The following is a 13032-nucleotide window of genomic DNA, read 5'->3' as shown; positions in this document are numbered from 1 at the left end:
CCATGACCAAGTAGGATTTATCCCAGGGATGCAAGGATGGTACAACATCCGTAAATCAATAAACGTGATACATCACATAAACAAATTGAAAGAAAAAAACCACATGGTCATATCAATTGATGCAGAAAAAGCATTCGACAAAATCCAACACCCATTTTTGATAAAAACTCTCAGCAAGGTGGGAATAGAAGGATCATACCTCAACATAATAAAAGCCATATATGACAGGCCCACAGCCAACATCATACTCAATGGACAAAAACTAACACCATTTCCCCTAAGAACAGGAACAAGACAGGGATGCCCACTCTCACCACTCCTGTTCAACATAGTCCTGGAAGTATTAGCCATTGCAATTAGACAAGAAGAAGAAATAAAAGGCATCCAAATTGGAAAAGAGGAAGTAAAACTGTCCTTATTTGCAGACGACATGATATTATACATACAAAACCCTAGAGACTCCATCAAAAAACTACTAGACTTAATACATGAATTTGGCAATGTAGCAGGATACAAAATTAACCCCAAGAAATCCGAGGCATTTCTATACACCAATAGTGAACTTTCAGAAAGAGAGATTATAAAAACAATCCCATTTACCATTGCACCAAAAAAATTAAGATACCTAGGAATAAACTTAACTAAAGAGGTAAAAGACCTCTACTCAGAAAACTACAGGACGTTGAAAAAAGAGATAGAGGAAGACATAAAGAGATGGAAGAACATACCATGTTCTTGGATTGGTAGAATCAACATCATTAAAATGTCCATACTACCCAAAGCAATCTATAAATTCAACGCACTTCCCATTAAAATACCAATGGCCTTCTTCAAAGATCTAGAACGAACTCTCCAAAAATTCATCTGGAATAAAAAAAGACCCCGAATAGCTGCAGCGATCCTGAGAAAAAACAAAGTAGGTGGGATCTCAATGCCAGATATCAAGCTGTATTACAAAGCCACTGTTCTCAAAACTGCCTGGTACTGGCACAAGAACAGACATATAGATCAGTGGAGTAGAATAGAGAGTCCAGAAATTAGCCCGAACCAATATGCTCAATTAATATTTGACAAAGGAGGCATGAACATACAATGGAGCCAAGATAGTCTCTTCAATAAATGGTGTTGGGAAAATTGGACAGATATATGCAAGAAAATGAAACTAGACCACCAACTTACACCATACACAAGAATAAACTCAAAATGGATAAAGGACTTAAATGTACGACAGGAAACCATAAAAATTCTAGAAGAATACAAAGGCAACAAAATCTCAGACATATGCCAAAGCAATTTCTTCACTGATACAGCTCCTAGGGCAGTTGAAACTAAAGAGAAAATGAACAAATGGGACTACATCAAAATAAAAAGCTTCGCACAGCAAAAGAAACCATCAACAAAACAACAAGAAATCCACTTCGTGGGAAAACATATTTGCCAACATCATATCTGATAAGGGCTTAATCTCCAAAATTTATAGGGAACTCATACAACTTAACAAAAAGAAGATAAACAATCCAATCAAAAAATGGGCAAAGGATCTAAATAGACACCTTTCAAAAGAGGACATTCAGAAAGCCAAGAGACATATGAAAACATGCTCAAAGTCACTAATCATCCGAGAGATGCAAATCAAAACAACAATGAGGTACCATCTCACACCTGTCAGAATGGCCATCATCAACAAATCAACAAACGACAAGTGCTGGAGAGGATGTGGAGAAAAAGGAACACTTGTGCACTGCTGGTGGGAATGCAGACTGGTGCAGCCACTATGGAAGACAGTATGGAGTTTCCTCAAAAAACTGGAAATGGAACTCCCATTTGACCCTGTGATCCCACTTCTAGGAATATATCCCAAGAAACCAGAAACACCAATCAGAAAGGATATATGCACCCCTATGTTCATAGCAGCACAATTCACCATAGCTAAGATCTGGAAACAGCCTAAGTGCCCATCAGTAGATGAATGGATTAGAAAACTGTGGTACATCTACACGATGGAATACTATGCTGCTGTAAGAAGGAAGGAACTCTTACCATTTGCAACAGCATGGATGGTACTGGAGAGCATTATGCTAAGTGAAACAAGCCAGTCAATGAAGGAAAAATACCACATGATCTCACTCATTCATGGATAATAAAGACCATTACAAACTTTTGAACAATAATAGATACAGAGGCAGAGCTGCCTCATACTGATTGTCAAACTGCAGTGGGAAGGCCAGGGAGGGTTGGGGGACAGGAGGGAGGGGAGTAAGAGATCAACCGAAGGACTTGTATGCATCCATATAAGCATAACTAATGGACATAAGACACTGGGGGGTAAGGGAGGGCAGGGGTTTGTCAAGGGCGGGGGGGAAAAAAGGACACTTATGTAATACCCTTTGAAATACTTTTAGCGAAAAATAAAAAAATAAAAAATAAATAAAAAAAATTTTTTTGAACAGCTCAAAAAAAAAAAAAGGTATGTGCAGAGCTGACTGGAGTGATACGTCCACAGGCCAAGGGAAGCTTGAGGCTACCAGAGCTAGGAGAGAGGCGTGGAATGGTGCCTTCCCTAGAGCTTCAGAGAGAGCGTGGCCTTACCAACACCTTGACTGTTCCCTTATAGTTGACTTACTTCCTCAAACTACCCGTTAAATTCCTGGCTACTTGCTGGTTCATTGATTGCCCTAAACAGAACCACAATCTCAAAATAGTGGAGCCACTGACCCACCCTCTTTGCTTGCCACTGAGATTGTAACCTTAGAAGGGCTCCAAATCAAGTGAGTCCTGTTCACCATAGTTACAAAGCCTGTGGTTTTCACAGCCTGCCTTGCCCTGCTGGAGCTACCATGCCGATAAAGCTAGACGGGGATAGGAGTGGCCCCATGCAAGAACCATGCAGACTTGTAGTGTTCTTGTTTGAAGTTTAAGTACTTTTCAGTCTGTTGTCAGTGTTTGGTTGATGTTCTGAGTCCGAAATGGTTGTTTTTAACAATTTTACCAACTTTTTAATTGCTTTTTTGGAGAGAGGATTTATCAACCTCCTCACTGTATTGTGCTGGAGGATGTTTTTCCTTTCTTTCTTTCTTTCTTTCTTTCTTTCTTTCTTTCTTTCTTTCTTTCTTTCTTTCTTTCTTTCTTTCTTTCTTTCTTCCTTTCTATATCTCTGTTTTCTAAAATAAACATGGTTTTAATCTTCATATGAAAAAATAAGAATAGAGGTAATTACTAAAAAAATGTTTTTACAAAAGCAAATTAAACCTTACATTCTATGATCTACTTATACCTTCAGTTTTTGCATCCCATGACAAACTTGACCTCTTTCTTTGCCCAGTTGGGCTTGTGCGCAGAATGTGGAAGCATGGTGCCCATGAACACTTCCTTCTGTGTGGTATGTGAGGCTCCTCTTGCTCTGCAGATGCAACCACCGGCCGGCTTCCACTTGAAGGTAATGAAATGCGATTTTGTAAAAACATGAATGAAATATATAGAAAGTAATGTTTGAACAATTAGTTGTCTTTCTTCAGTTGATGGAATTGGCTAACAAGTGATAAGCCAATATCTGTGAACAAAATCCACTCGAATTTTTGGAAAGGCATGTTGTCCAAAAGTTTAATTTATCAATGGGATCTATCATGTTAAGAAGAATACATACCCAACAGCCATTAATGATAAAATCTCTCAGCAAGTCCTAGCTGGTTCAGCTCAGTGGATAGAGCATCGGCCTGCAGACCAAAGGGCCCTGGGTTTGATTCCGGTCAAGGGCACATACCTTGGTTGCAGGCTCCTCCCTGCCTTGGGCCCTGGTTGGGGCTTGTGCAAAAGGCAACTAATCGATGTGTTTCTCTACATCGATGTTTCTGTCTTTTCCTCCTCTACTCTCCCTAAAAATCAATGGAAAAATATCCTTGGGTGAGGATTAACAAAAAACAAACAAAAAACTCTCAGCAAAGTGGGAATAGAGGCATCATACCTCAATATAATAAAGGCCATTTATGACAAACCCACAGCCAACATTGGACTTAATAGGCAAAAACTAAAAGCATTTCCCTTAAGAACAGGAACAAGACAGGGATGTCTGCTTTCACCACTCTTATTACCAAGCCTCTCATGGTAAACAGAAAGCAATGTTTCTAAATGTGGAGAGAACTTTATATATTTACCAATACAATACTAGCCACAGCAATCAGACAAGAAAAAGAAGTAAAAGGCATCCAAATTGGAAAGGAGGAAGTAAAACTCTCATTATTTGCAGATGACATGATGCAGTACATAGAGAACCCTAAAGATTCCACCAAAAATTTCTAGAATGGATAAATGAATTCAGGAAAGTAGCAGAATACAAAATAAATATCTAGAAATCAGTTGGCTTTTTATACACCAATAATGAAGTATCAGAAAGGGAAACTAAGAAAAAAATTCCATTCACAATTGTTTCAAAAAGAATAAAATACTTAGGAATAAATTTAAGGATGCAAAAGACCTGTACTTGGAAAATTATAAGACACTGAAGAAAAAAATTGAAGAAAATACAAATAAGTGGAAGCATATACTGTGTTCACGGATAGGAAGAATTAACATAATTAAAGTGTGGGATCTAATGACCAAAATGAACTAACAAGCAAAATAGTGACAGTCATAGAGAGCATGCGGACAGCTATCAGGGGCGATGGAGGGACTGAGGAAAAAAAGAAAAAAAGAGAGAGAGAAAAAAACTAAGAAAAAAAAGGAATACATAGAAATGTGTTCCCTGAACATGGATTTAGAAGACATTGCACTACAGCTAACTTAGACAACTTTTTACTTCATATATTTAAACTTGAACATTGCAATTAATGTTGACTTTTAATCTTGTTCTTAAAGTGGCTTCATGCCTCTGTTTGCACAGTTTTTTGCTCAGAGGAACACGAATTTTTTATTTTCTGTTTTCAAGGAGAGGGTAATCTGTCGCACCTGTGGCACAGGGAATCGTCCTTACCTGAAATACTGCCTCACCTGTGAGAGCACCCTGCCTTCATCAAAGGAGGTAGGTTGATTGCATGTGCCTGTCCCATATTTAATGGCTGCTAAGATTCAGTGTTAATGATAATGAGTAAATATAATCTGCAGAGCAGGAAGGAGGTGGGAGGAGGGAGAAAGAACAGCAACAAAAAAGCCTCTCATGGTAAACAGAAAGCAATGTTTCCAAATGTGAAGAGAACTTTATATATTTACCAATACAAAATTGTTTTCAAAGTCTTCATGGGGATTCAATAAAATCTACAATTTCTTACCATTTTATTTACTAACTTTGCATGGAAGGCTGGCAGCAGCCATTGGTTAATGGATCCATTCACTTTCATTTATAGTCAGGTATGTCTTTATTTAACTGTACCATGCTATTTTTTGAAATTGAGAACACTGCCAGCACCCACTTCTGGGTTTCCTACCAGCCTATTTCGAGCGTTTAAGATGAAGGAATAGGAGTGTATGCAAGTTAAGTAGAGCGAATGGGTTCAGTTTAGATGATCTGTTTTATGTTTATAAAATATTTCTGATGAAGATGAGGCTTTAAAAATGACTTCCAGGTGACTCTTGCCCTGGCCTAACAATACTAAAAGAAGTCGATATTTCCTAGCCAACTTAGAAGGGAAAAACTTGACACTTTGGGGGATTTGTTTTCACGTCAGAGACATTCCTTGGGAAACTGGACAAATGGGTGATGATTACTGTGGCCAGTATGGTTAGTATCAAATGGGGGTGTGTTGGTTTTTCTGGGGTTGCTAAAACAAAGCACCACAAACTGAGTGGCTTAAAACAACAGAAATTTATCATCTCACATTTCTGGAGGGCAGAAGTCCAAAATCAAGGTGTTGGCAACACCACACTTCCTCTGAAGCTCTAGGGAAAGTACTGTTCATGCCTCTCTCCTAGCGTCAAGCTTCCCTTGGCCGGTACACGAATCACTTCAGCCACATGGCCACCTTCTCGCTGTGTGTCTTCACATTTTCTTGCCTCTGTATGTCTGTCTCTGTGTCCAAACTCCTCTTTTGGACCACCATAATGACCTCATATTAACTTGATTACCTCTATAAAGACCCTATTTTCAAATAAGTGCATATTCTGAAGTACTGGGGGTTAGGACTCCAACATATCTCTTTGGAGGAGACACTTGTTAACCCCATAACAGGGGAGTTGAACAAGATGTCTTTTAAGGTTGTGTCTAATTACTGACAATATAAGATTAGTTGATTTGAAGGAACTCTTTTTGTTACAATTTTTATTGAGGCATAATTTATATTCAATATAACTCACTCACTTTAATTATACAGGTTAATAAATGTCAGTAATTATACATAATCATTTAAACTACCACAATGAAGATATACAACAATTTCATTACTCTAAAAAGTTTTCTCATGCCCCTTTCATTTGAGCTCCTCTAATCACTACCCCCAGAAAATTCTGATCGCTTTTGACACTGTGGTTTTACCTTTTACAGAAGTATGTAGTTTTTTTGTATTTTATTTTCTTGACTTAGCACAATGTTTTTGAGGTTCATTCATGTTGTATGTATTAATAACTTTGATCATTGAGTACTATTCCACAGAATGGATATAATACAACTATTAACCAAATAATGGGCATTTGTGTTCATGTCTGGTGTCAGGCTATTATAAATAATGCTGCTGTGAACATTTACGTACAAAATTTTGTGTAGACGTAGTTTTCATTTCTCTTGGGTAAATGCTGAGGAGTAGGATTCCTGGATACTACCTAAGTTCATGTTTAATTTTGTAAGATATTGCCACACTTTTTTCCAAAATTGCCACACTATTTTGCATTCCTACCAGCAAAATACGGAGGTTCCAGTTTCTCTACATCCTCACCAAAACTTGGTATTATCAGGCATCTATATTTACACAGTGGCCAGATTATTATGACCGGCCAGATTATTATGACCACCCCATCAGTACAATGAAGTGAATTAGTTATGCAAATAATAATAATAATAAAACCTTGAGAGTATTTGCTTAGGAAGTTTTCAGTATTCCAGTATTTTTGGAAGTGTCAATGAAGTACTGATGGGGTGGTCATAATAATCTGGCCAGTCATAATAATCTGGCCTCTCAGTGTATAATTGTCTGCTAAATAAAAACAAAACAAACAAACAAGAACAAGAACAAACCAAACACCTTTTATCAGAGAATAGTAATAGAATCCAAAAGAACCACAACTTAACATGTATAACGCTAGATACAATTTAAAATTACTCAAGATACTAAAAATCCAATAAATATGCTTTATTTGGGAAAGAGAGAGAGGAGAGCAGAAAGTTTGGTCTTTCTTTATATATTTCATCTTTAGCTGAGCTGCATTGAATGTTCTGTGCATGTGTGTTCACAGGTCAGTAAGAGATGTGAGTACACAGAATTTGGGGATCTCTTCTCTGTCTTCTTTCTGAGAGCCCCCTACCTCTTCAGTAGCCAAATATTACTCTGCTTCAGTCTTTTGGTTTTCCTACCCAGAAATACATTTCTTACCTTTTTACATGCACTATGTGGACTGTCCTTAGAACCAGGCTAAAAGGAAACTAACTTTGTATAACCCCCTTCCCTCCTGTAGGTACTTGCTGCAAGAGTCTATCTGCTTCTGTTCATTCTCCAGTGCCTATATTTGCATTAAGAGCAGATTTTAGAGTTCTTTTCTGTGTGGAGTCATTTGGTACGGTCTTACTCCATCATTACCAGAAGGAAAATCTATAGTTTTTTTTCAAAGATGACTTTATTATATGTGTGCGTGTGTGTTTTCAGAACTGAGACTAAAAACATGCTAATGAGCTGACAAATTTTTTTTTTTTGGGGGGGGATTTCTTAAAGGCCAATTCTTTTTTTTTTTTTTTAAATCTTTATTGTTCAGATTATTACATTTGTTCCTCTTTTTTCCCCCCATAACTCCCCTCCTTCCAGCTCCCACCCCACCCTCCACCCTCACTCCCCACCCACTGTGTTCATCCATAGGTGCATGATTTTTGTCCAGTCACTTCCCGCATCTCCCACACCCCTTTTCCCCCCAAGAATAGTCAGTCTATTCCCTTTCTATGTCCCTGATTCATTATAGTCACCAGTTCATTCTGTACATCAGGTTATTTATTCACTTGATTCTTAGATTCATTTGTTGATAGATGCATGTTTGTTGTTCATAATTTGTATCTTTACCTTTTTCTTCTTCTTCCTCTTCTTAAAGGATATCTTTCAGCATTTCATATAATACTGGTTTGGCGGTGATGAACTCCTTTAGCTTTTCCTTATCTGTGAAGCTCTTTATCTGACCTTCAATTCTGAATGATAGCTTTGCTGGATAAAGTAATCTTGGTTGTAGGTTCTTGGTATTCAGCACTTTGAATATTTCTTGCCATTCCCTTCTGGCCTGCAAAGTTTCTGTTGAGAAATCAGCTGACAGTCGTATGGGTATTCCCTTGTAGGTAATTGAGCCTCTCTCTCTTGCTGCTTTTAAGATTTTCTCTTTGTCTTTTGCTCTTGGCATTTTAATGATGATGTGTCTTGGTGTGGTCCTCTTTGGATTCCTTTTGTTTGGGGTTCTCTGCGCTTCTTGGACCTGTAAGTCCATTTCTTTCTCCAGATGGGGGAAGTTTTCTGCCATTATTTCTTGAAATAGGTTTTCAATATCTTGCTGTCTCTCATCTTCTGGCACTCCAATAATTCTGATATTAGTCCGCTTAAAGCTGTCCCAGAGGCTCCTTACACTATCTTCACACTTTCGGATTCTTTTTTCATTTTGCTTTTCCAATTGGGTGTTTTTTGTCGAATCTTTGGTTTGATTCTTGTGCTCCTCTGGTCTGCTATTGGGTATAATATTCTTTATTTCAGTCCGTGTATGCTTACTTTCTAATTTCTTTATCGTAGCATCGAGGGTCTCATTAGTTTTCGTGAGGCTCTGCACAAATTTATGGCAAGCCCTCAAAATTGCGATTCTTAGCTCCATATCCTCCATTTCTGTCATGTTTTTTTGTCTCCGCATCTTTTATGCTTTCTTGGTGCACCCCCTTGTGGTCTCTGTGCGCAGTCTTGTTCTAGCCAAGCCTTAATTGTTGTAGTTAACACTAGAGGGATTTGACCAGCAGGCCGACTGGCTGTAGGAATCAGCTGTTTGGAAAGCGTCTGTCTTCTGGGGAGGCGCTAGTCCAGCCCTTGCCTGAGGCGATCGGCAAATGGCTGTGCGCAGGGCTTGGGCGGGGCGGGCTCAACAGGGCGGGGGGGAGGGAGCAGCTATGGCCGCTCTCAGTCCGTCCCCAGGGGCTCTGCCTCTCTGTCCCAGCAATCGCTGCAAACCTCGGAGGGGCCGTAGCCAGACAGTCCCGCTTCTCCCGTTTGAGTCTGGGTCCCTAGAGACTCGCCCGGATCTGTAGCCCAGAGTCTGAGACTCACTCCTGAGTGAAAACGACAACCGCGCCCTCAGCCACCAGCCCGCTTTGCGCGCGCACCACCTCACCACCGCACCACCGTACCTTTAAATTTTCCACACTGCGCCTCCTCTGTGCGTCGGAATGCTGTTGTTTTTGCTTCTAGTTGAAGAGTCTCTCCTCAGCCATGAGCTGACAAATTTAATAAGAAAACCCACCTATTCCCAAATCAAATCAGATGCAATTTTAGGGTAGGATTTTGTTAACTGCTATTTGTTTATCTCTCTAAATTAACTTGTCTTCAGACTGTATGTCACTCTCCCATCATGAAATTGCACTTTATAATTTTCCAAGGCACCAGAGAGAAAAATAGTGAGATTGGAAAAGCATAAACAAAGAGAACTAGTTCTTTGGAATTCTTGGGGTGATCTTGCAGATAGATTGAAGTAAATTGCCAAACAAAAATTTATTTTCTCAGGCATCTTAGACTTCTTATATAAATAGTAAAGTAAATTGATTTGTCAGTGATGTAGTTGTTTCTGGGTCTCACTTATGAACAAAACTATTTCATGAACAATTAAAAAATTGAGTTTGTTTTCAAAGTTGTATTTCTATTTGAATAGTATATCAGGGTTTCAATGTCACAATAGTATTTATCATTGAAGTGCCATTAAAGTAACAGTGCATGTCCAATCTGATAGCTGTATGCCTTTTCTTTGTTTAGCACCATTAATTTGAATGTGGTAAGATTACTTTTCTTTTTTTAAAGCAGTGTTATATTTTTAAAAATTCACTTGCCCTGGCTGATGTGGCTGGGTTGGTTGATCATGGTCCCATTTACCAAAAGGGTCACTAGTTCAATTCCAGGGCACGATACATATTTTTCTCTCATATTGATATTTTTCTCTCTCTTTTTTCTTCCTCCCTCCCTCTCTAAAATCAATAAAAACATATATTTTTAAAATTCACTTAAATAGTAGATGTATTTAAGAAAAAGATCTGAAGGCTTTATATTTAGAAACCCAGGTCGGCAAGTTTTATTAAAACCCTCTTTTAACAGGATAAATTGAAACTTAAGTCTGAAGCAAAAGTGTGCAAAGGGTTTCTATTTCGATTTATCCCAAGGCATCTCACTCTACTTCACAGAAATGGGCTGAGGGTCAGTGTACACAAAGCAGATCTTCCTGCTCAGTCTCTGGATGTTGGGGGCTGCTGTGGCCTCTGTCTGTTTTAGGATAACAGAACAGTCCCCGAAGTAAAACAGGATAGAGCTGGGCAAATAAAGTTAACTGAAATAATGATGTTTGAGGAAAAATTGCCCTTAGAAAGCATTCTTAGTAGTAATATACATGGAAGGTATGACCATACCATGTTTAGTTATTGATTTATTTCTTCATTTAGTAACTACTTAAATGACTCCCATGTGCTAAGGTACCAGGCACTATGCTGGTGGGGAAAAAATGTGAAATGGTAGTCCTTTTCCTTAAAGAAATCAGGATCTAGTGGAAAGAAAGATGAGAAGGGGAGGAAGCTGACCTAGGGAGCTTGACCCTGTGCTAACTGTTCTTACATAATTAATTTTCATTAGTCATCGGGGATCCCCCTACAGACTTGTGAGAAAGCTGTTGTATTGAAAAGGGTTTGTGGAGTCATGGGTAAAAGTCAGGGCCTGGGTTCAAATCTTAGGTCTTACCCTATCTGTGCATCAGTTTCCCTTTCTGTAAAACAGAGATGATTATGGCATCCACCTCACAGGTCTGTTGTGCGAACTGATGTGAGAGTATTAGGGGCAGTGTGCAGAACAGTGCCTGCATGTAGTAGGTAACTATGTAGCAATGATGAAGAATATCATCCTTAGTTGTTTGATGAGAAAACCTTTTACTAGGCAATGCAAGTAAGTAGTAGGAGCAAAGATTCTAATATAGGTCTACCTATCAAAGTGTCAGAAATTCTTATGAAACAATTCTATCTCCCTTCCCAAAGTAATTCTTTACATGTGTCAGGAGTGGAAAATAAATTCACATTTCCAGATCGAAACCAGAACCCCAAATGATAGAAGATAAACTTCAATGGTGACACCTTAGGTAGCTCAGCTGTCCTTACACTCTTTCTTTGTTAATGTTGGTATAGTAAATCAACAGTAGGCTTGCTACCTCTGGTATTAAAGACACTGAAGAATATTAAGTTGTGTAAGGCAGCAGTTTCATCAACTTTCTGTGAAGGAATGCATGCTCTTTGTACAAATTTATTAATTGGTGAAGCTTAGGATAGTTTTTCTCTTTTGGGCGGAAATACCTTATTTCCGGGTCTGGTGTTGATTTGGGGCTTTTTTCTTTTCTGTGGGAGGGGGATTGGAGAAGATAGTATTAATCTGCCTGTCAATGCCGTTGTGTTCACTAGTCCATGTGCAGTGGAGATAAAGCTGGTCCCGCGCCCACTCTGAAAGGGGAGACCATTTCCTGCTCCAAATGCGGTCGCCAGAACCGCCCGGGTGCTTTCTTCTGTGACTGGTGTGGAGCCACGGTGGGTATTTTAACACTGAGCTTCTTGGTGCAGAGCCCCTCACCCCAACCCTAGAAAGAGCCAGGCTCCCCCTCTTCCACGACCTTGCTGAAATCACACCTTGGGATTTGGGTCCTAGCACCTAAGAATCTGGAGACCAGGATGATAAATTCTCTTAAATTGAGAATGGTCTCTCATTGCTGTTTTAATTTGTATTTCTTTGAGATTAAACTTTTTCACTCATTTGTTGACTGTTGATATTTTTTCTTTTATGAATTGTCTGCTTACCTTTTAAATAAAGCACTCAAAATTATTTATCTGAGTGTTTCATGTAAATAATACAAAAGATTTAGTGAAGGGTTAGTCTTTCTTCTCATCCCTGTCCCACAGCTCCTCTCCCTAGAAGCAATCTTTGTTACCCAGTATGTGAGCTGTTCTTTCAGCCATTCAATGCATTAGTAAGTAAACTGGTGGTAGTTTAGATATATTGCACCTAGCAATACATCTAGTTAGTAACCTCCTCATTCTTTTCAGCAGTTTCATAATATTCCACTGTCTGTATGTACCATGATATAGTTAGGCCATACTCTATTGCTGGACATTTAGGTTGTTTCCAGTTATTTTCTCTAAAATCACAGTCCTTCAGGGAATGGTCTTGAATACACTTCTTTGTGTACTTGTGCATCCATAGATAAAATACACATTTATTCTAAAAGGTAGAATTGCAAGGATGGAGGGTATGGGCATGTGTTATTTTGATGACTGGTATGGAAATAATTTATATGGGAAAAGTATGACCCTAATATAAATGAAATTATAAAAATATTTTCTGTCCTCTAGCCTGTCGTTGCTACCTGCTTCTCTGTTTGCCTCAAATGTGGGGCCAACAATCACCCATCTGCCCGATTCTGTGGCTCCTGTGGTATTTACCTGAAGTCCTTGGCAAAACTCAGTGTGGACAACAGCCGGGCTCTAGCTGCTGGAGAACCGGGTCCTTTTGCTGAGGTGAGGCCTCCACTGTAAGAACTGGTGCCTGGGAAGAGGTTGTAAGTGAATTTGTGTGCTCTCCTCTATGAATGAACCCAGGGAAAGAGAGCCAAAACATTTTCACATGGATTTTTCAACTAGGTGTGGAAATA

At 39.0% G+C, this 13032-nt stretch overlaps 1 protein-coding gene across 1 annotated transcript in view; it reads left to right on the top strand.

Annotated features, from left to right (window-relative positions):
* DZANK1 (double zinc ribbon and ankyrin repeat domains 1) overlaps positions 1-13032 on the top strand; it is a 61601-nt gene that overhangs the window by 25196 nt on the left and 23373 nt on the right. Inside the window, exons 9-12 of the mRNA XM_023745513.1 lie at positions 3323-3436; positions 4922-5014; positions 11792-11914; positions 12734-12898. Of these exons, the coding sequence (XP_023601281.1) occupies positions 3323-3436; positions 4922-5014; positions 11792-11914; positions 12734-12898 (495 nt within the window). The remainder of the gene's footprint in view (positions 1-3322; positions 3437-4921; positions 5015-11791; positions 11915-12733; positions 12899-13032) is intronic.

Source organism: Myotis lucifugus, unplaced genomic scaffold, assembly GCF_000147115.1.
Source record: "Myotis lucifugus unplaced genomic scaffold, Myoluc2.0 scaffold_554, whole genome shotgun sequence".
In the NCBI taxonomy this organism is placed as follows: Eukaryota; Metazoa; Chordata; class Mammalia; order Chiroptera; family Vespertilionidae; genus Myotis; species Myotis lucifugus.
This window is presented reverse-complemented; position numbering and strand designations above follow the sequence as displayed.